This window comes from Trichechus manatus, unplaced genomic scaffold (assembly GCF_000243295.1).
Source record: "Trichechus manatus latirostris isolate Lorelei unplaced genomic scaffold, TriManLat1.0 scaffold00071, whole genome shotgun sequence".
NCBI lineage: Eukaryota > Metazoa > Chordata > Mammalia > Sirenia > Trichechidae > Trichechus > Trichechus manatus.
This window is the reverse complement of record NW_004444007.1, coordinates 7689666-7711591: the sequence shown is the minus strand read 5'-3', so window position 1 is coordinate 7711591 and position 21926 is coordinate 7689666. Positions and strand designations below refer to the sequence as shown.

The following is a 21926-nucleotide window of genomic DNA, read 5'->3' as shown; positions in this document are numbered from 1 at the left end:
GTTCCGGACAGAGCTGGAGAAAAATGTAGAAAAAAAAAAAAAGACCAGACTTACTGGTCTGACAGAGACTGGAGAAACCCTGAGAATATGGCCCCGGACACCTTTTTAGCTCAGTAATGAAGTCACTCCTGAGGTTCACCCTTCAGCCAAACATTAGACAAGCCCATAAAACAAAAAGAGACTAACTGGGCACACCAGTCCAGGGGCAATGACAAGAAAGCAGGAGGGGACACGAAAGCTTGTAATAGGGAACCCAAAGTCGGGAAGGGGAGAGTGTTGGCATGTTGTGGAGTTGGCAACCAATTTCACAAAACAATATGTGTACTAACTGTTTAATGAGAAGCTAGTTTGTTCTGTAAACCTTCATCTAAGGTACAATTAAAAAAAAAAAAAAAGGAAATTTTTGAGCCCCCCTCCCATCCTTAAAAACATATACAGATAAATGTATATAAAAATATATACATCCAATGCTTGTTGAGAACCTCACTCTGGACATATATCTGTAAGTTTATAGTAATGTTTCTAACCCCCAAAGACAAATAAAGATCAGATTTATAAAGATACTGATAATAAAAGGCAATAATAATGAGAAAAAATAATGAGGTATTTGACTTACATCAGAACTGATTTACAATGGAGTCCTCAGAATGGAACTCCACTGTAAGTCAGGGACTACCTGTATATATATCTATATCTATCTATCCATATGTAGATAGATAGCTATAGATATACACATGTAAGTATATATATATACACACACACACATACATGTAGATATATATAGTCTTTAAGAGGTATTTAGCATCATAACACAGTTTAAATAAAAAATTGTATTAGTTTCGGTGTGTATCAAAATGCTTGTTGAGAATCTCTGGATAGAAGAAAAAATTGTTAAAAATTTGTGTAGTTTTAAGTCAAATATGGTCATGTTTTGAATTTCATAGCTAAGTATAACTTAGAGAAATGAAAAACATTCATGTTAGGGATATTTTTCCTACAAAAGTGAAAACAAACAAACAAACTTTGATCTCATTTCTCTTGATGTGCTTTTAGTATTTTAAATGCCAAAAAGTTCAACATGTAACAGCCTTATAAAGTTACTCAATATCATAAAAAATTTTGGAGAAATATCCTTGCATTGTCTCACTCACTTTTAAAAGTAAAAAACTAGATATGCTAATTTTGAAACTAAGACTAGTATTTACAAGAAGAAAAAATGTACATATTTTGAGTTATTTTTATATCAAAATACTTCTAAATTTGCTGTATAATTGGCCTAAAAAGAAGTTTTCATAGTTCCCAAATGTTTTAGAGATATGCACAAGTTCTTATATCTGATGTACTCCATGTTAAAAACAGGGGAAAAAAAGAATTTTTAAAATTGTAAAGAAAAAATTGGAAACTTTTAATGTTACTCGTTTTATTTCGGTGCGAAGTTTGAAATCAAAGCAGCTAATGCATGTATTATACCAGTTGCCTAGGGTAATAGTTCACACTGTGTGGTCCCCGAACCAGCACAGGCAGTATCACCTGGACATAAGTTAGATATACAAATTCTAGACATGTATGAGAAACTCTGGAGAAGGGCCCAGCAATCTGTGTTTTAAGAAGCCTGCCAAAAGTGATTCTGATGGGTGCTGTAGCTTGAAAATCAACAGCTAGTCTCAAGTTTGAAAACCAATAAATCAGGGCAATGCTTAGAGAACCTAGAACAAACTTTTTTGTTTTGCTTTATTTTGGGCTACCCTAAAGAGGGCTCTGGAGTTTCTGAGTGGTGCTAACGGTCAATGTGCTTGGCTGCTGACTGAAAACTTGACAGTTTGAGTCCACCTAGACGCACTTCAAGAAAGGCCTGGCAATCTTCTTCCATGAAGACTCTATGGAGCACAGTTCTACTCTGACACACATAGGGTCATCATGAGTCAGAATCTACTCCATGGCAAATGGTTTAAGAGGTCACTACTGACAGTTTAGGTGAGACAATTCTTTGTTATAGGGAACTTTTTACATCCCTGAACTTCTGGCACTAATACCAATAAATAATGTTCCTACAGATTCACCATGCTCCCTAGGGTTGGCAAGTAAGGACCTGAGTAAGAATGACTGATAGGGAGCAAGCCTCCCTTTAGCCTTTTCATTCTCCGCCTTGGACCCGACCCTTGCCAAAGACTTTGCTTACCTAAATCACATCTGCTGGAAGAAGAAAGTAGGGGTTCTCCTAATGGTTTGTAGAAGCACACAACAAAGGGGTGGGAATGAGGGCAGAGAATGCATTGAGGACAATTTTTACTAATTATATTACATGTCACTATCTTATTTTATTTTTTTTAAAGTCAAGGACCAATTCATTCATTTCAACCCCAAATATTTTAAAGAAAACAAGTGGGAAAAAACTCTGAGTATTTACATAAGTGATTCTCATTAGGATAAGTTTCAAATTTAACATCTCAGTCATCTATAATTGATGATGAAAGTTTGATAAAAATAAATACCTTGCTACTAAGAGAAGATAATCCATCAGAAGAATTAAAAAATTACATATCCCTTAGAACCATAAATCTAATCAGTGATCTACATAGAAGGAGCTAGGATATACCAATAAATAATATTTAAGATTTCATACATGTCTACCCCAAGCAAATGAAATCTACTGGATTTAAAGTCCACTACAAAGGAGAGTCCTTACTATCTCCTTCTAGTAAAATTCTATTACAACATTTTATCTCAGTTAGTAAGTATATACTCTAAACTGGGTGGTGGGGTGGGGCAGTGAATGAAGGTGTGGTGATGTTTAAGGTTTTTATGCACAACCTCCATATCACTCTCCCTAGGAGAGGGTGCTCGCATGCAGCTCAAAAGCAAAAACAAAGACTCAGATATACCCAACTGGGCCATACTTCTAAGACGGTGGAACTTTAAATAAAAGAATAAAAGAGATTATAGCAACACATAAACAAACTATTTCTTGGCTCCTTTATCTTCTCTAAGATTCATGCTTCTGATTCTCCTTCCTCTTATATGGTTGATCTGGTTATTCTGGATTAGGAGAAACTCCTCATTTAGGGACCCCTGTTCCACCCAAGAACTTCTGGAGAAAAGAGAAGCCTGTAGAAAAATGATGCATGGAATGAGTCAATTAGGCCAGCTCTGTTACAGATCTTAGAGCAAAAGACTCTATCCATTCCCTCCTTCATAATCAGAGGGAAAAAGTTCACAGTGCAAGAATGGAGACAGCCTCTGGACTTAACAAAAGCAGTCCTAAGGCTCAAATAGTATTTATCTTAATTCTTCTGAGTAGGAAACCAGACAGGTATTTGAGGCCAAATGGTAATTGAGAGTATGCAATTGCCTGGATGCTCTCAGTGCAGAAGGCTGTTGGTTGAAGATTTGACTTTAGAGACAAATCTCTATCAGGGGACATGACTAATATAAGTCAAATCGCTTATTCCTCACTTAATATAATTCATTTTGCATAGAAACATCTGATCACAATTATCTGCATGAGAACTTGACATTAATATTACAGTAGAGATACCTGGCAGACACCAACATAACCAAACGATCAAAGTTAAAATGACAGGGAGCAAACTGACATAATGTGTCTCCTGATAGGATGCACCGAGAAGGACACAACATCACTTCTGTGATATTCTTGCCAAAAATGCACAACTTGAATCTAATCGTGAGGAAACAGCAGATAAATCCAAATTAAGAGACATTATGTTGAAAAACAACTACAAAAAAATTGACCTGAACTCTTCAAAACTGTCCAAAAGACAAAGAAAGTTAAGAAACTGTTTTACATTAAAGAAGACTAAAGGGACATGACAGATGTACTATGATCTAATGAACTGTAGATTAGATAATAGTATGTAATGAATTAAATATCTGTTTTGATAATTATACTATGGCTATGTAAGAGCACGTCCTCTTTCTTAGGAAATATAGTCATGCGTCACTTAATGTCCACAATATGTTCTGTGAAATAGGACATTACGTGATTTGGATGTTGATGGAACACCTGGGTCCGTGAGCTGTGGAGCTATGAATGCCTCAGGTGAGCCTTGTCAGGGTCCCACAGGGCACGCGGCCCCACAGCCCAGTGGAGGTCACGATAGGGAGGACCCAAGGGCATGGGCCTCGGCAGCAGGGGAGCAGTCTCGGAGACTCAGTGCCCTGGCCCTAGCCAGGCCCCTGGATGCCTGCTGACCTTGGGCCCTCGGGAGCAGGATCAGGCGCCCACTCCTTCCAGCAGGAGGAGTGCCTATTCCTGCCAAGTAGGGGGTGGTGGGCAGGCTTGCTGCCCAGTCAGGCTGTGGGCATCCCGCGGAGGGCGTGCGCTGGACCACTGACATAGACGCTGTCAAAGACGTTGCCCAAGTGGACATGACTGTCATTAAATATTTAGGAAAAAAGGGCCAAGATGTCTGCAACATAGTTTCAAACAGTCCAGAAAAAATATAATAAGAGTAACAATAATAACAATGATGTATACTAAATCCTCAGTTCTCTTTTCTTCAAACTAAATAATCTCAGTTAGGTTAGCCTTTTAAATCTGTATGAGATAAAAAGAAAAAATCCGAAGAGTTACTTGAGTTAAGCAGAAATTTGGGGAATTAAAACAGAACCTGTAGGTTCAATTCAATTCAATTCAACTTAATAAAATAGTATTGAGTACCTATCCACTGGGATCCTATATTCAAAGAGTTCACAGTCTGCTGGAGAAGGAAACCATGCACATAAAATAATTATAGTATAACAGAAGCTTAATAGAAGTACAAAAAATGAAGTACAAGAAAGTACTAAAGAAATGTTGAGAGGAAGTGATGAATTCTTATGTCTACTATATTAGCTAGTATTTAACATATAAATTTTACTAGCCGCCGTGCTAAGGACTTTGTATATTAACTCATTTAATGTACAAACAATCCCATAAGGTAAGTACTATTAACATCCCTATTCTACAGATAAGGCAAGTGAGGCACAGAGAAGTTAAGAGATGGTAAGTAGCACAGCCCGGTTTCAAACGCAGTCAGGTTCCCTCCAGAACCCACATAGAAGGCTGAATGGAGGAAGCAGCATTTGAATTAATCCTCAAAAGGTGAATATAATTTCAATAGTCAAAGGAAGTGAGAAGAACAACATTCAAGGCTGGAGGGAAAATAAAAGACATGGAGATAGTACATATAAGCTGAATAAGGGAAACAGGAAAATTCAGGGAATGGTATATAAGATATGAAGAGAGAAACGGAGAAGAGCAGAGAATAGGGGATAGGCTAGGCTTAAAAGAATATATTAGACTCTATCATGAGGATTAAGACAATCTCTGTTAGTAAAGAGGATAATTCTCATAATATGCACCAAAATTTTGATGTAACTCAATGGATTCGGTAAAAGGAGTTAGTTTTTGAGACATCCAAAGGAACGAAGTACCAATAAAATCTTATTACATTTCACGTTCTCCCAAATGACAGTGCCAGAACGCAAATCCTGAGAACATTTTCATAGTTACCTCCCCCACCCGTATGTAATAATTTCATTTCACAAAGATCCTATTCCCATTCAATGTTGAAATTTGCTAGAACTGAAAACGGCAAATCCAAATGCCACAATTCCACCTTAGTTTAACAAAAACTACAAATCTTTTAGGAAATATTGAACAGAATGTGAGTAAACCATAGCTCTGCTGTTATACTTCCTTCTTTGTCATCATAAATGTTTATGAAAACAACGGATGTAATGGGTAATATATTCCATGAACTCTGTTAGATATGCACTTCTAACAAGTAAAACGACCAGCCATAAATGCTTAATGTCAGATCTCTTTGAGTTGACAGCAGTTGTAATTGATTATTCATATTAATAAGGAAAATATTATTTTGGTACCATAGTAAATTAATTATGGATAAAACAAAACATGATATTTAGAAAACTCTTTTTTCACTTCTTCATAAATATAAATATTAATGAGAATCTGATTTTTATTTACTACACTATAGATCTAACTTGCTCAAAATCTATATTATAACCAAAGTGTATACAACCAAAATCCAATTGCAAATACTACAAAAGCAAATATTTAAATTTTTCAAAATGTCAGAAAATATTTAACTCTAAAACACTAAGAAATTTATTAGTGGCTAATTTTGCATATTATTAATAAAAGACCAAAAAATGAATTTCACCTTAGAAAATATCATTAGAGCAGAGATCTAAAGGGACCCACATAATCTCCTTCCATTTTGGAAGAAATTTAAACCAGTTAACAGAAAGACAGACACTGTGTTTGAGTTCTTTTTCCCACCCCTAAAGTTGTTCTTGCTGTTGGTAGGTACCATGGAGTAGGCTCCATCTCATAGCAACCTTAGGTATGCTAATAATGAAACACTGCCCGATCCTGCACCATCCTCTGTCATTGCTATGTTTAAACCCATTGTTGCAGCCACTGTGTCAATCCATCTTGTTGAGGGTCCCCTTCTTTTTAGCTGACCCTCTATTTTACCAAGCATAATGTCTTTCTCCAGTGATTGGTTCCTCCTGATGACATGTCCAAAGTAAGTGAGTCAAAGTCTCGCCATCCTTGCTTATAAGGAGCATTCTGGCTGTATTTACCCCAAGACTGATTTGTTTTTTCTTCGGACAGTCCAGGCATATTCAATATTCTTCGCCAACACCACCATTCAAATGCATTAATGCTTCTTCTGTCTTTCTTATTCATTGTCCAGCTTTCACATGCATAAGAGGCAACTGAAAATACCATGGCTTGGGTCAGGCGCACCTTAGTCATCAGGCTGACATCTTTGCTTCTTAATACTTTAAAGACATCTTTTGCAAGAGAGTTGCCCAATGCAATACGTTGTTTGATTTCTTGACTGCTGCTTCCATGGGCATTGATAGCTGATCCAAGAAGAATGAAAGCCTCAGCAACTTTAATTTCTTTGTCATTTGTCATGATGTTGTTCAGTGGTCCAGTTGTAAGTATTTTCATTTTCTTTATGTTCAGGTGTAATCCATACTGAAGGCTGTGGTCTTTTACTTTCATCAATAAGTGCTTCAAGTTGTCTTTCCTTTTGGTGAGCAAGGTTATGTTATCTGTGTATCTCAGGTTGTTAATGAGTCTTCCTCCAATCCTGATGTCATGTTTTTCGTCATATAGGCTGGTTTCTTGGATTATTTGTTCAGCATATAGATTGAATAAGTAAGGTGAAAGAATACAGTCCTGCCACACGCCATTTTCCAATTTTAAACCATGTAGTATCCCCTTATTCTGTTCGAATGATTGCCTTCTGATCCATGAACAGGTTCTGCATGAGCACAATTAATTGTTCTGGAATTCCCATTCTTCTCGATGTTAACAATAATTTGTAATGATCCATATAGTGGAATGTCTTCATATAGTCGATAAAACACAAGTTACATCTTTCTGGCATTCTCCGCTTTCAGCCAAGATCCATCTGACATCAGCAATGATATCCCTTGTTCCACGTCCTCTTCTGAATCTGGCTTAAATTCTGGACAGTTCCCTATGGATATACTGCCACAACCATTTTTAAATTATCTCCAGCAAATTTTAATAGCAACTCCTAAAGTTAGTTTTCTTCTTATCACCTTCCTCTTATCATTATGAATGAAATACCATGCCAAAAAGAGTAATCTATAATCACTATTTTCACAATATATGCTTAGAGTAGAAACATAAACATTTTTATATGATATATTTAATAATTCCATTTATAAAAACTATGTAAACATGTGCTTGTGGGATTATAAATAGTATAGTCTGGAAACGTATTTAACAATAGTAGTTATCTCTGTTCTGATGGTATTTTGGATAATTTTTTACTTCCTTGAAATTTTTTATATTGTCTGAATTTTTTTATATTCATATGTATTATCTCTATAATTAGGGAAAAGATATTTTCATAAAAGAAAAGCTAGAATGTCTTAAACATTTTAATTATTGTCTTCCCTTAAATATTTTTATATAATTTATTATTAGTATCTGAAATTCTTACCCTTGTTTATCAAATAGTAAGTAGGAAGATCTCCTTTTCTTTTTCAGTTTACGTTCTGGAACTTAGTCACTTTTTATATTAAAAAAAGGAGGGATAAATAATTGTCAACTCCAGGGTCAATTAGGATTTGAGATACCTATGAGAACCTAACACGGTACCTCCAGCCTTAGGAACATATAAGAAAGACAGAAGGAGGAGAACTTGGTATGAAAAGGATGGGAGGACAGGAACATTAATTGAATATACATTATGTACCAGAAACTGTTCTAGAAATAAAGATATGTAGGAAGTTTAAGTGCTGAATAGCTATTCCCTAGTAAGAGCACGGCTGCTAACCAAAAGGTCAGCAGTTTGAGTCCACCAGCCACTCCTTGGAAACCCTATGGGGCAGTTCTACTCTGTCCTATAGGCTCGCTATGAGTCGGAATCAACTGGAAGGCAATGGGTTTGGTTTTTGGTTTGTATCATGCATGCTTAAAATCCAGCTGCTCTTACAAAGCCAGGAGATTATGATTTATCATTTTATCTCTTTACAATGAGCAATGTGAAGGTTTGAGCAACTAGTCCAAGCTTTCCCTGGGATTCAAGATGATATCTTTCTCCTAACTGTGCCCTGATCTTATCCAACATCACTAAAATCATAGCCAAATTTTAAAAAGCGATACATTTAAAGACAGTACTACATAAAGATTTGGGACTACAGCTTCTATTGTCATTCTCTCTTGTTTTCCTATCCAAAAAGAAAGGACTACATGAAACAGAGAAAGATGTAATGAATAATTTTCTTTCTTTAACTTTAGGTATCTTAATCAATCTTGTAATTTATGGCAAAATTTAAATTTCTCTCTCCTTTAGTTTTCTGCTAAATTCTTCTATTACACTCATAATATCCTGTAATACTACAACTAATGTTGTTCTTAGTTACCACTGAGTCAGCTCCATTGCCGTTGAGTCAGCTCCAACTCATGATGACCTTACATATAACACAACAAAACATTACCTGCTCCTTCATAATCATTGGTATGTTTAAGCCCACTGTTTTGGCTATTATATCAATCCATCTTATTGAGGGTTTCCCTTGTTTTCACTGATCCTCAAAGTAATGTTATATCAAAAATAATGCCCTTTTTCTAGCGATTGATCTTTCCTGGTGACACATCCAAAGTGAGAAAGCTGTAGTCTCGCCATCATCGCTTCTAAGGAGCGCTCTGATTGTATTTATTCTAAGACTGATTTGTTCATTCTTTTGGCAGTCCATGGTATATTCAACATTCTTCACCAACATCACAGTTAGTATGCCTCAATTCTGTCTTCCTTTTTCATTGTCCGGCTCTTGCACGTAGATGAGGCAACTGAAAAGACCATGTCTTGGGTCAGATATACTTATCAAAGTGACATCTTTGTTTTTCAAAACTTTAAAGAGGTCTTTTGCCGCAGATTTGCCCAATGCAATATGTCATTTATTTCTTGACTGCTGCTTCCATGGACATTGATCGTTGATCCAAGCAGCATGAAATGGTTGACAGCTATTAGCAGTTCCTATTTGTTAAGTAGGTGCTAAGTGCCAGGTACTGCAAAGTTTTCTTTACTTGTTGCTGTTAGTTCCATCAAGACCATTTCAACTCATAGCAACCCACTGTGAGAGAGCAGAACTGCCCCATAGGGTTTTCTAGGCTGTAATCTTTACAGAAGCATATTGCAGGTCTTTCTCCCACAAGAGCCACTGGGTGGGTTGGAACCAGTAACCTTTTGTTTAGCAGCCCAGCACTTAACCATTGAGCCACCAGGACTCTTTTTTCTTTACGTACATGGCCTCTAATCCTTACAAGACTGGAAGAGAGATATGACAGAGATACAAGCTGCCCTTTGAATATTCCTGCTCCTTGTCCGTATTTTAGATTTGTTACTGGGAAGCAGGACATTGTGAGACTGTATTTCCCAGGCTACCCACCTCCCATTCTCACATCAAAGCTGAGACCATATGACTGAGTTCTAGCCAACAGAATATGGGAAAAAGTGATGAAGCCCTCTTTAAGGCTTATAATCTACCACAAAATCCTCCAATTTCTCTTTTCTACCAACTGGATATTGATGCCCTGGGAACTTCTTTCATCCTGGGTAGTTGAACGATGAAGTGGAGCAGAACCCTACTCCCACTCCCACCCTGTGATGGCAAATTAGATTAGTTCAGTTTCTTTTTATGTAAGAAACTGAAGTTTCAGAGTTTATCTGTTACAGCAGTAAGCATTTCTTAGCAATGCTTTCATAGACTGAAGAAACTGAATCTCCAATTCTTCTCTTCCTATTCTCTCCTATGTTGTTGTTAGGTGCCCTGGAGTCAACAGACCCCAAGTACAACAGAAAGAAAACACTGCCCGGTCCTGCACCATTCTCTCCTATAACAGACCAAACCCACTGCCACTGAGTCAATTCCAAACTCATCGCAACCCTATAGGACAGAGTAGAACTGCTCCATGGGGTTTCCAAGGCTGTAAATCTTTACAGAAGCAGACTGCCACATCTTTCTCGCAGCTTAGCACTTTAACCACTGCACCACCAGGGCTCCTTAAGAAGACAGAGAGAAGAGAGGAATTGGTAAAAGAATCTTAAAAGGGTTGACCAGGGAGTTTGAATGAAAACCAAGAGAGTGTTATATCCTGGGGGCCAATTTCATCAGGGAAAGCAAAATCAACTGTGACAAAAGATTAAGGATTTAGTAAAATGAAAAACTGATCACTGGATTTTGCAACATGGTGATCAATAATGACATTGAAAAAAAGCATTATGGTGGAGTGGCAGGAATGAAAGCCTGATTTGAATGTATTAATGTTTAGGCTTCTTTTTTAGGGAGACTCTTCTCTGGGGGATTTACTATCATTTACATAAACAGTGGTTAAGAGTTTGGCTGCTAACCAAAAGGTCAGCAATTACACCAGCCACTCCCTGGAAAACCTATAAGGCAGTTCTACTCTATCCTATAGTATTGCTACAAGTCAGAATCGACTCAACTGCAATGGGTAGATAAACAGTGAAGACTCTCAGATGCATATTACCTTCATTCCAAGTCTCTCCGCTGAAATGTAGACTCCAATATCCAACTATGTAGTCAATATTTCTATTTTGATGACTAACCCCAACTCAATTTTCCTAAACTGAACCAATCTTCCATTTCAAACCTGCTGTACCTAGTCTTCCCATTTTAGTTAATGGTAATTCTATCCTTTTTCCAATTGCTCAGCCAAAAACCTTGGAATAAGCCTTGACATCCCCGTCTCTCAAACCCCACACAGAATCAATTCGTTAGAAAATCCTGATGATTCTACTATTAAAATATATACAGAATCTACCATTTCTTACTTCCTCTACTGTTAACTTTCTATTCCAAACCATTATCATCTCTCACCATGATATAATTGCCTTCTAAATGGTCTCCTTCCTTTTAATCTAGCCCTCCTTCAGGCTATTCTGAACACAACAGTCAGAGTGGTCACTTCTTTGCTCAAAATGACCTTCCAATGACTCGTTTCTCTCAGAGAAATGATCAAAGTCATTATACTAGCCTAAGGCCTTAAATATGATCTGTGTCTCTCTGATTTCCTTTTCTACTAGCCTCCTCCCCTCATTGCTCCATTCCAGTCATACTAAACTCCTTGCTATTCCTTGAATAATCCAAATAACATATCCCACTATAGATCTTTGTACATTTTCTTTCTACCTGGTTCGGTTCTCCAAGTTAGCCTCATAGCTCTATCTTCCTAACTTCTATCACAATATTACCCAATTTTCACCTTTTCCATGAAGGCAACTTTGATGACCTCACCCCATGTAAATTACAATCCACCCACTACCAGTGCCCCAATCCTGTTTCTTGCTCCATTTATCCTCCAAAACCCTTGTAACTTATAACAGTCAATATTATTTACTTAGTTATTAGGTTTACTGTTTGTCTCCCCAAACCACACAAAAAAATGTACTAAACACACAAAATGGGCAGTATTTGAGGAAATAAGAAACAAAAAGGTGTAAGACACTTAAGAAAAACAAATAGTAAAATGGCAGAAGTAAGTTCTTCTTTAGCAGTAATTACTTTAAACATGAATGGATTAAACTCTCCAATCAAAAGGCACAGATTGGCAGAATGGATAAGAAAACATGACTCAACTATATGCTGCCTAAAAGAGACCCATTTTAAACCAAAAGATGCAAGTAGGTTGAAAAATGAAAGGACAGAAAAAATAATTCCTTGAAAATAAAAACCAAGACAGAGTGGGTGGCTACAATAATATCAGACAATATAGTCTTTAAATCAAAAGCTGTTATAAAAGATAAAAAAGGATATTCTGTAATGATAAAAGAATCAATTCATCAAAAAGAGATAATTATAAATATATATGCACCTAATAGCAGAACAACAAAATATGTGAAGCAAACCTGACAGAACTGAAGGGAGAAAAAGACAGTTCTACCATAATAATTGGAGACTTCAAAACACCAACTTTCAATAATGGATAGAACATCTAGACAGAAGATAAACAAAGAAATAGAGCACCCAAATGACACTATAAACCAACTAGACCTAACAAACATTTATTGAACACTTTATCTAACAACAGCAGTATATATATTCTTCTCCAGTGCACAAGGATCATTCTCCAGAATAGACCACATGTTAGGTCACAAAACAAGCCTCAATAAATTTAAAAAGATTACAACCATACAAAGTATCTTCTCCAACAACAGTCAAACAAAACTAGAAATCAATAATAGAAAGAAAACTGGAAATTTCACAAAAGCGGAAAATAACACCATACTACTAAACAACCAATGAATCAAAGAAAAAATCACAGGGAAATGAGAGAATACTCAGAGAAAAATGAGAATGAAAGCACAACATACCAAAACCTATAGGATACGGCAAAAGCAGTACTCAGAGGGAAATTTATACCTGTACACGCCAACATTAAAAATGAAGAAAGAGCTTAGATCAATAGCCTAACTTTACACTTTCAGAAACTAGAAAAGGAAGAGGAAACAAATCCCATAGCAACCAGAAGGAAGGAAATAATAAAAATTAGGGCAGAGGTAAATGAAATAGAGAATATAAAACCAATAGAGAGAACAAAACCAAAAACTGGTTCTTTGAAAAGATCAACAAAATTGATAAACCTTTAGTTAGACTGACAAAGAAAAAAAGAAAGAATACACACGTAACTAAATCGGAAATTAAAGTGGCAACACTATTACCAAACATACAGAAACCAAAAAAGTTTAAGAGAATACTATGAATAATTGTATGATAGATGAAATGGATAAATTCCTAGATACATACGAACTACAAACTAGACTCATTAATGATCTGTGATATGCAGATGATACAACCTTGTTTCCTGAAAGTGAAGAGGACTTGAAGCACTTACTGATGAAGATCAAAGACTGCAGCCTTCAGTATGGATTAGACCTCAACGTAAAGAAAATAAAAATCCTCACAACTGGACCAATAAGCAACATCATGATAAACACAGAAAGTATTGAAGTTGTAAAGGATTTCGTTTTACTTGAATCCACAATCAATGCCCATGGAAGCAGCAGTCAAGAAATCAAATGACGTATTGCTTTGGGCAAATCTGCTGCAAAAGACCTCTTTACAGTGTTAAAAAGTAAAGATGTCACTTTGAGGTTCAATATAAGAAAATCAAACAATGTCATACATCACATTAATAGAATGAAGGGGGGGGACAAAAAACAATAACATGATTATCTCAACTGATGCAGAAAAGGGATTTGAAAAATCCAACAGTCTTTCATGATCAAAGTATTCAATAAACTAGGAAAAGAAGGGAGATTCCTCTACATGATAAAGGGCATTTGTGAAAAACCCATAGCAAACATCATACTCAATGGTGAAGGACTTTCCCCCTAAAATCAGGAATAAGACAAGGATGCCTGCTTTCACCACTGCTATTCAACCTTGTACTGAGCAATTAGGTAAGCGTGATCATTAAGGTTGTGTCAGCCTGGCTGGGCCGTGATTCTCAGCGGTTTGGCAGTTATGATGTAGTTTGGTAGTTGTACGATGATGTGATCACTTCCATGATACGATTTGATATAATGTGATCACCTCCATGATGGGATCTGCTGTAAGTAGCCAATCAGTTGAAAGGGAATTTCCTTGGGGGTGTGGCCTGCATCAGATATAAGTGGACTTTCTGGCAAAAGCTCACAGGCTTTTGCTCGTTCTGGATCCTGCACCTGGCTCCTGTTCATCTGACCTCTCATTCTCGGGACTTGGGCTAGCAGCTTACCTGCTGTCTTGCCTGCCGATCTTGGGATTCCTCAATCTTCTCAGCCTGTGAGCAAGAGCCCTGCTATCAGACCTGCTGATCTTGGGTTCGCCAGCCCCTGCAGCTACATGAATCAGGAGAAGCCTCTATCCTGACCCATGGACTTGGGACATTCCAGCCTCTATGACCACGTAGACATTTCCGTGATATGAATCTCTCTCTGTATATATTTATATGCTTTACTGGTTTTGCTTCTCTAGAGAACCTAGCCTAAGACGACAGCAAGAAAAAAGAAATAAAAAGCATCCAAATTGGAAAAGAAGTAAAACTATCTCTATTTGCGGATCACAACATCATACATAGAAAATGCCAAACAATCCATGAGAAAGCCACTAGAGCTAATAAATGAACTCAGAAAAGTTGTAGGATATAAGACTAGCACATGAAATCAGTTGTGTTTTTATATAACAACAGTGAACATTCTGAAAAGGAAATTAAGAAAATCATTCCTTTTATAATAGCAGCTAAAAGAACAAAATACCTAGGAATAAATTTAACCAAAAAGATAAAAAACCTTTACACTAAAAACTGTAGAACACTGCTGAAAAAAATTAAAGAAGAATTAAATAGATGGAAAGACATACTGTATTCATGGATTGGAACACTTAATATTGTTAAGGTGTCAATTCTACTCAAGGTGATTTATAGATCCAACACAATTCCTATTAAGATTTCCACAGCCTTTTTGCAGAAACGGAAAAGTTGATCCTCACATTGATATGTAATTGCAAGGGACACTGAATAGCCAAAACAATCTTGAAAAAAACAACCAAACAAAAAAGAAGTAGGAGGACTCACACTGACTGATTTCAAAATGCATTAAAAAGCTACATTAATCAAAACAGTGTGGTACTGGTATAAGGACAGACATAGAGATCAATGGAATAGAATTGAGAATCTAGAAATAAACCTATACATCAATGGCAAATTGATTTTTGATAAGAGTGTTTGTAGTGCAGTGAATTGCTTTAATATGGTCCTCTAGCCATGGTCTTATAAATTCCACAAAATGATTGGATGGGGCTGTGTAAATAAAGTGCCTGTGGCCCACCAAGGGGATTAGACAGTTTTGCTAATGCAAATAAGGTGCATGGAACCCTTGTAGGGAATTGGTCAATTTTGTTATACTGCTAGACTTAAAAACAGCCCATCTCAGAGGTTGGAGGAGGACCTCACTACCATCAAGAAGAGCCAGGAGCAGAACCCATCCTTTGGACCCAGGGTCCCTGAGCTGAGAACCTCCTTGACCCAGGAGACAGAGATAGAGCTATAACACTGAAGATGGTGCGAGACGGCAGTGGTACAGGACCAGCGGTCTAGGCTTGCCAACTCACAGAGCGAAAGAGCTGAGCACCTTTGGGTAGGGGGATTGCTGGTGGAGTGGGGTGCCTTCGAGCACTTGACAGAGGTAGGCTTGCTGACCCATGGAGCGAGAAAGCTGAGCACCTTAGGGCAGGAGGCTTTCTGGTGGAGTTTGGTGCCTCTGGGCAGTTTTAACACTTATCCAAGCGGGGCAGAGGCCAGGCTGAGGGCAAAGGGCCAAGAGAGAGACCCGCCTGCAACATAGCCAAGAAGAAGCTATCCTGATCAAAGAACTGTATCCTGAGTTGTTCCTGTTACTTCCAAGTTGATCCTAATCCTGAATTGTAACCTATTATTTCCCTAATACATCCCATAATCGTGAGTATTGTCTGTGAGTTCCATGTGGCCATTGCAACAAATTTTCGGACCTAGCACAGAAGTAGAGAGTGCCATGGGAGGGACGGCTAGTATCAGAATTGGTTTAAAAAAAAAAAAAAAAAAACAGTTGGAGAGTAGAGGTATACCTGACCTCCACCTCATGGGAAGCAGCCTTGGGCTCATGCTGATCTTGATTATCCTCCCCCGCCCACCCCGTTCTTGTGAAGTTAGATGAGGAGGTCTGACGCTGCCATGCCATTTTTATAGTGTTGATTCCATCCAATGGGGAAAAAAAACAGTCTCTTCAAACAAATGGTCTTGGGACAAATGTATCTCCACATGCAAAAGCTGAACCCATACTTCACATCATATACAAAAATTAATTCAAACTGGATCAATGATGTAAACATAGGGCTAAAACCCTAAAACTCTTAGAAGACTTCATAGGGGTAAAGCTTCAGGAACCTTCTTTTAGGCAATGGTTTCTTAGATATGATACCAAAAGCATGAATAACAAGAAAAAAACAATAAATAAACTGGACCTTATCTAAATTTAAAACTTTTGTGAATCAAGGGACATTAACAAGAAAGCAAAAAGACAACCCAGCAGAATAGGAGAAAATACTTGGAAACTATATATTAGTTAGAGGTTTAATATTCAGACTATATAAAGAATTCTTGAAATTTAACAAAAAAAGACTAATAACCCAATTAAAATATAGGCAAAGAACTTGAACAGATATTTCTCCAAAGAAAATACACAAATGGCCAATACACACATGAAAAGATGTGCAATTTCATTAGCCATTAGGGAAATGGAAATCAAAAACACAGTAAGATACCATCTCACACTTGCTAAAATGGCCACTACAAGAAAACTGGAAAATAACAAGTGTTGGCAACTATGTGGAAAAACTGGAACCCTCAACCACTGCTGGGAATGTAAAATAGTATAGTCACTGTTGAAAACAGTTTGGCAGTTCCTTAAAAAGTTAAACATAAAATCACCATATGACCCAGCACTTCCACACTTAGGTATATACCCAAAAGAATTGAAAGCAGAGACTTAAACAGACACATACACACCAATATTCATTGCAGCATTATTTACAATAGCTAAAAGGTAAAAACAACCCAGAGGCCCATCAACAGATGAATGGATAAACAAAATGTAGTATATACATAGAACAGAAATGTATTCACTCACAAGAGAAATGAAGTTCTGATACATGCCACAACCTGGATGAACCTTGAAAACATCATCTTAGTGAAATAAGTCAGACACAAAAGAACAAATATTATATGATCCTACTTACATGAAATATCTAGAATAGGCAAATACATCAAGATGAAAGAAGATTAGTGGTTACCAGGGACTGGGGGAACAGAGGAATGAGGAGTTAGGAAAAAAATATTGTATTTTAAAATATGCTTAGTTTAGTCCTTTAAAAAAAATGACGCCCAGGTTTTTAGCCTGAGTTTCTAGGTGAACGGTGATGTCGTTTCCTGAAATGGGGAAGACTGTGCAACAGCCTCTCCAAGAGAAAAATAAATAAATAATGAGCAAACCAGACATCATGTACCTCCTGATGTGATGAAATAAAAATACAGTATCACTTATGAAGTATTTGTGCAAAACCTGTTTAACCCAAATCTTCTCATGTCTTGTAAGTCAACACCCAGCAGCTCCACGAGAGTAAAGACCCGGTGATCTGCTCCCATAAAGATTACAGCCTAGGAAACCCTATGGGGCAGTTCTCCTCTGTCACATGGGATCACTAGAAGTCGAAATCGACTCAACAGCACACAACAACAACTGGGAATAGAGGAACTAGTTACATGACACCAAGAGAACATAATCAGACAAACTCAAAATATCTACATTCCACAAGACAACTAGCTCATCTGTTCAAAACATCAATGCTGTGGAGAAAAAGGTAGATATAGTTTAGAACAAAAATGACTTGAAGAAATATAAACGATCCTTGATTGGATCTTGGGTAAAAAAAAAAAAAAGTTATAAAAGACATTTTAGTCATAATTCAGAAAATTTGAATATAAACTGAGTATTAGATTGTACTAAGGAATTACTGCTCATTTACTAGGAGAATGTCCTTATTTTTTGGAGGTACCTAAAAGAATTAAGGGGTGACATGTTCTGATGTCTCTGAAATGATTTGGTGAAAAAAAAAAAAGGTATGTGTGTGTTTATATAGAAAATATGGCAAAATGTTACCTACTAAATCTAGTGGTAGGTCTGTGAGTATTCATTATACTATTTTTTTATGTTTGTTTGAAAATTGTCATGATAAAAGTTGAAAGAAAAAGATGCCTCCTTTATATTTCTACTCCTTCAATTACTTTCTCCCCAGAATAAAAATCCTACTAAAATTTATTGTAGGACACCCTTATAAAAGCAGGGACTTTATCTGGTTTGCTGCTAAATGCTCAGAACCTAGCACAGCATCTGGTGCCCAGTAGGCTGTGAGTAAAATATTTAATTAATTAATTAATTAATGAGGCTCCAGGACACTAATTAGGCCACATTTTCTAGTAGGAGAGGTCAATGTATGTTTAAGAAAATTGTTACAATATATTGGTGTGACTTGGTTTTCTATTCCTTCTGTGAAAACTACGATAAGAGCTAAGACTTTGTGGGAAGAGAAATCTACCAATGACCACTGTAGTCTAACACTTAATGTGTTTGGGGAATGCTGATTCTCCACATATTCTACCCTAGTTTGGCCGAATTTTCTACATTAGAGCCTGCAGCCCACACCCAGCTAACTATAAAGTAGTTCTTTATTTTCCTTTCCCATTGTTCCATTGTATCCCATTTTATCTCATTCATGAAGGTCATGGGGAAGGTTGCAATAGACAGAATTTAAGTATTAAGTATTACAATCTTAATGCCATAAAATAAAACACCAATCTCCAAATTACTTATAATAATTAAAAATCATTTCCTTGATTGGCAGAATAGAACTGATGGGTGTGATACAGGCAATATTAGGAAGTATCACAGAAGAGAATATGAAAAAAGAAGGTAAATTATTTCAAAGAGCATTTGAAAATTACACCTAAAATAGTATTTAAAATTCCATAAGCATCTTTTTAATGCATAATTGGGTTTCTGACAGTAAGAAAAATCCATAAGGCCTTAAAAAATGAAGGAACTGAAAATCAGTATAACAATCTGAACAGTCACCACGGGCCCTGAAGATATCTGCTAATAGAGACCTAGACTTTAATAGCAGGGAAAAGTAGAGAGGCTAGTCCTTCATCCCTGGCATGGTGGAGTTAGAACAAATATTACTACATGAAACCAGAATGCTAGAAAAAATATGTATATTCTCTATGAAGAGATGTATTTTAAAAAATAGTTGCCACCCTTCAGCAAAGAAAGATGATAAGTAAGGTAACTTATCTGTATAAAACTCAGCTCCAGATGTGAAAAGTTGAAGAAATCTCAAGCTCAAAAGCGAATGGTAAGTGGTCTTAAGTTCCAGTTCCTTGGGATCCCTGGCATAAGCAAATATGAATTCTTTCTCTACTAATTTATTCTTAACCAGGCCTCTCAGGATTCCCACAGGTTTAGATAACCCAAAAAAATGAATTCACTATCTAAAACTACAAAACTCCTAAGGAAATAAGACACTAGGAGTGAAAATCAGCAGAAACAACAAACAGCAGAATTAGACCTCTATGAACATCAGCTATGAGAAGTAACAAATACAGAAAATGAAATAACTATGTATAAAAATTATAAAAAGAGGAAACTGAAACATAAACAAGGGAAAGAATGTTACCAAAAATGAGCAAACTGAATACATTTGTAGAAATGAAAAATATAATTATTTAACTAAAAATCTAACTTTAAAAGGTATTTTTTAAACATTTGTTTAAACAATTGGAAAAAATTGATTATGGATTGGGTATTAGATGATTAAGAAACTTATTAATTTTTATTAGATGTGATAATGGCATTATGATTATGTAAGAAGACTCAATAATTTTTAGATATGTATACTGAAGGATGACATGTGTTGTCTGGGATTTGCTTTAAAATACTTCAGCAAAGCAAAAAAAAAAGGGGGGGGGTAGATGAAGCAAATTTAGCAAAATATGAAAAATATCAAATATGAGTAATGTGTAGGTCTGAACTTTTTCATAATAACTATAAAAGTTAAAACTCAATGGATAGTATACACAGAATATTAGCTATCACCAAAGAAAGAATTAAGAGAATTGAAAGACAGATCTAAAGAGAGTATCCAGAATGTGAGTAAAATTTAAAGGGAGAAAGAAAAAACTCACCTTCCTTTGGGCTCACAGCTGCAGGAAGATTATTCCAATCAAGGGTCCAGGTAGGACATGGATGGGGAGAAAACATCACTTCAATGCCTTTTTCCTAGAAAAGGAAATAGGCCCTTTCCAAATCAATGTATTAATAAAATTCTGTTACGTCTAGAAGGCCAAATTTCTACTAGAAAAGAAAACCATAAATAGTAACAATCATCAGGAATTTCCCAAAATAATTAGTAACAACAGACTTGATATCTTGGGGATTATTTTATTTTTTTTTTATATTGAGATAATAAAAAGTAACAGTATTTTTTATCTTCCGGTAGTATGGAGAAGTAACAAGATACCCAGAAATATATGGAGTCACCTGAGGATAAAAATGTTATCAAAAGCAATCCACACAGAGATCATCATAAATTGAATCTGCATCTGTCTCATGGGCTGGCTTTACATATGTGAAAATTGTCATAGCCTACAATCTGTATTTACAGTACCAAAATCCTCCACACTTCAACGTACACCCCAAAACATCACCCATACCAGTCTTCTACAAGCAGCTATAATAATGTCTCTAGAAAAGGAATTCTTCTGTTTAACCAAATGGTTTCCAATATTTTCAAGAATGAGGACCCCTTCTTAATATATCAAAAAATTCTCAAGCTCCTTCCTCATGTTAAAAGTTGTGCATTTATTATTTGAACTACAGACAATGTCACGGTACATACATGAATTCACAAACCCTTTCCAATAACATTCTGGGTCCACAGCCCACAGGAAAGATATCCATGTTTCAGGTATCTTTATTTCCAAGAATACCCTATTCAAAAGAGAAAATTTCTGAGAATTAATCATTTACTCTTTTATATGAGTTCATGGGATTACTTTCCATTTCTAAGAACTAGCTGAATTCAGGTCCTGAAGGAAATAGTACAAAGATGACTGTGTTGGGCCTAGAGGTATAACTATAGGTCTAGAGGTGGAGAGAACTGACTTGCCTCCAGAAAGATAAACACATCCCTCTGGTATTATCTATCACTCTCCTATCTCCCTACTCTATTCTAGCCATGTTGACCTTCTTGCTACTCCTCATTTCACCAAACTCATTCCTATCTCAGTTGTTGTTGTTGTTTTTTATACAACTTTATTGAGAAATAATTTATATATCATAAAATTTACCTTTTTAAAATATACAATTCAGTAGCTTTTAGTACATTTACAAAGTTGACCAATCATCATCACTATCTGATTTTAGAATATTTGCATTACTCCCCTCAAAAAAACCCATAATCATTAGCAGTCAGTCCCCATTCTACCCCTCACCCTCTGCCCTAGGCACCACTAATCTACTGTCTGTATAGATTTGCTCAGGGTCTTTTTACCAGCTGGATCCTCTGCCTAGAACATTCTCCCTCCAAATCTTCAATAAATTCAGATTATCTGCTCAATTTCATCACCTTCTTAGATAATCCTTCCCAACTACTCTGTTTTTTTTTTATTTTTCTTTTTATTGTACTTCAGGTGAAGGCTTACAGAACAAATAGTTTCTCATGAAACGGTAGTACACATATTGTTTTATGACACTGGT

At 36.4% G+C, this 21926-nt stretch overlaps 1 protein-coding gene across 2 annotated transcripts in view; it reads right to left on the bottom strand.

Moving 5' to 3' along the window:
- Nucleotides 1-875: 875 nt before the first annotated feature.
- The window catches only part of LOC111818984 (glutathione S-transferase C-terminal domain-containing protein-like), a 62520-nt gene continuing 41469 nt past the window's right edge, over nucleotides 876-21926 (bottom strand). The window contains exons 5-6 of one of the 2 annotated variants that reach the window (XM_023734767.1): nucleotides 20354-20447; nucleotides 876-3105 (exon numbers count right to left, since the gene is read on the bottom strand). In XM_023734767.1, coding sequence (XP_023590535.1) covers nucleotides 3056-3105; nucleotides 20354-20447 — 144 coding nt within the window. In that variant the 3' untranslated portion in view covers nucleotides 876-3055. Of the gene's footprint in view, nucleotides 3106-18028; nucleotides 20448-21926 lie in introns of those variants that run through there. The other variant, XM_023734766.1, reaches the window with a different exon arrangement.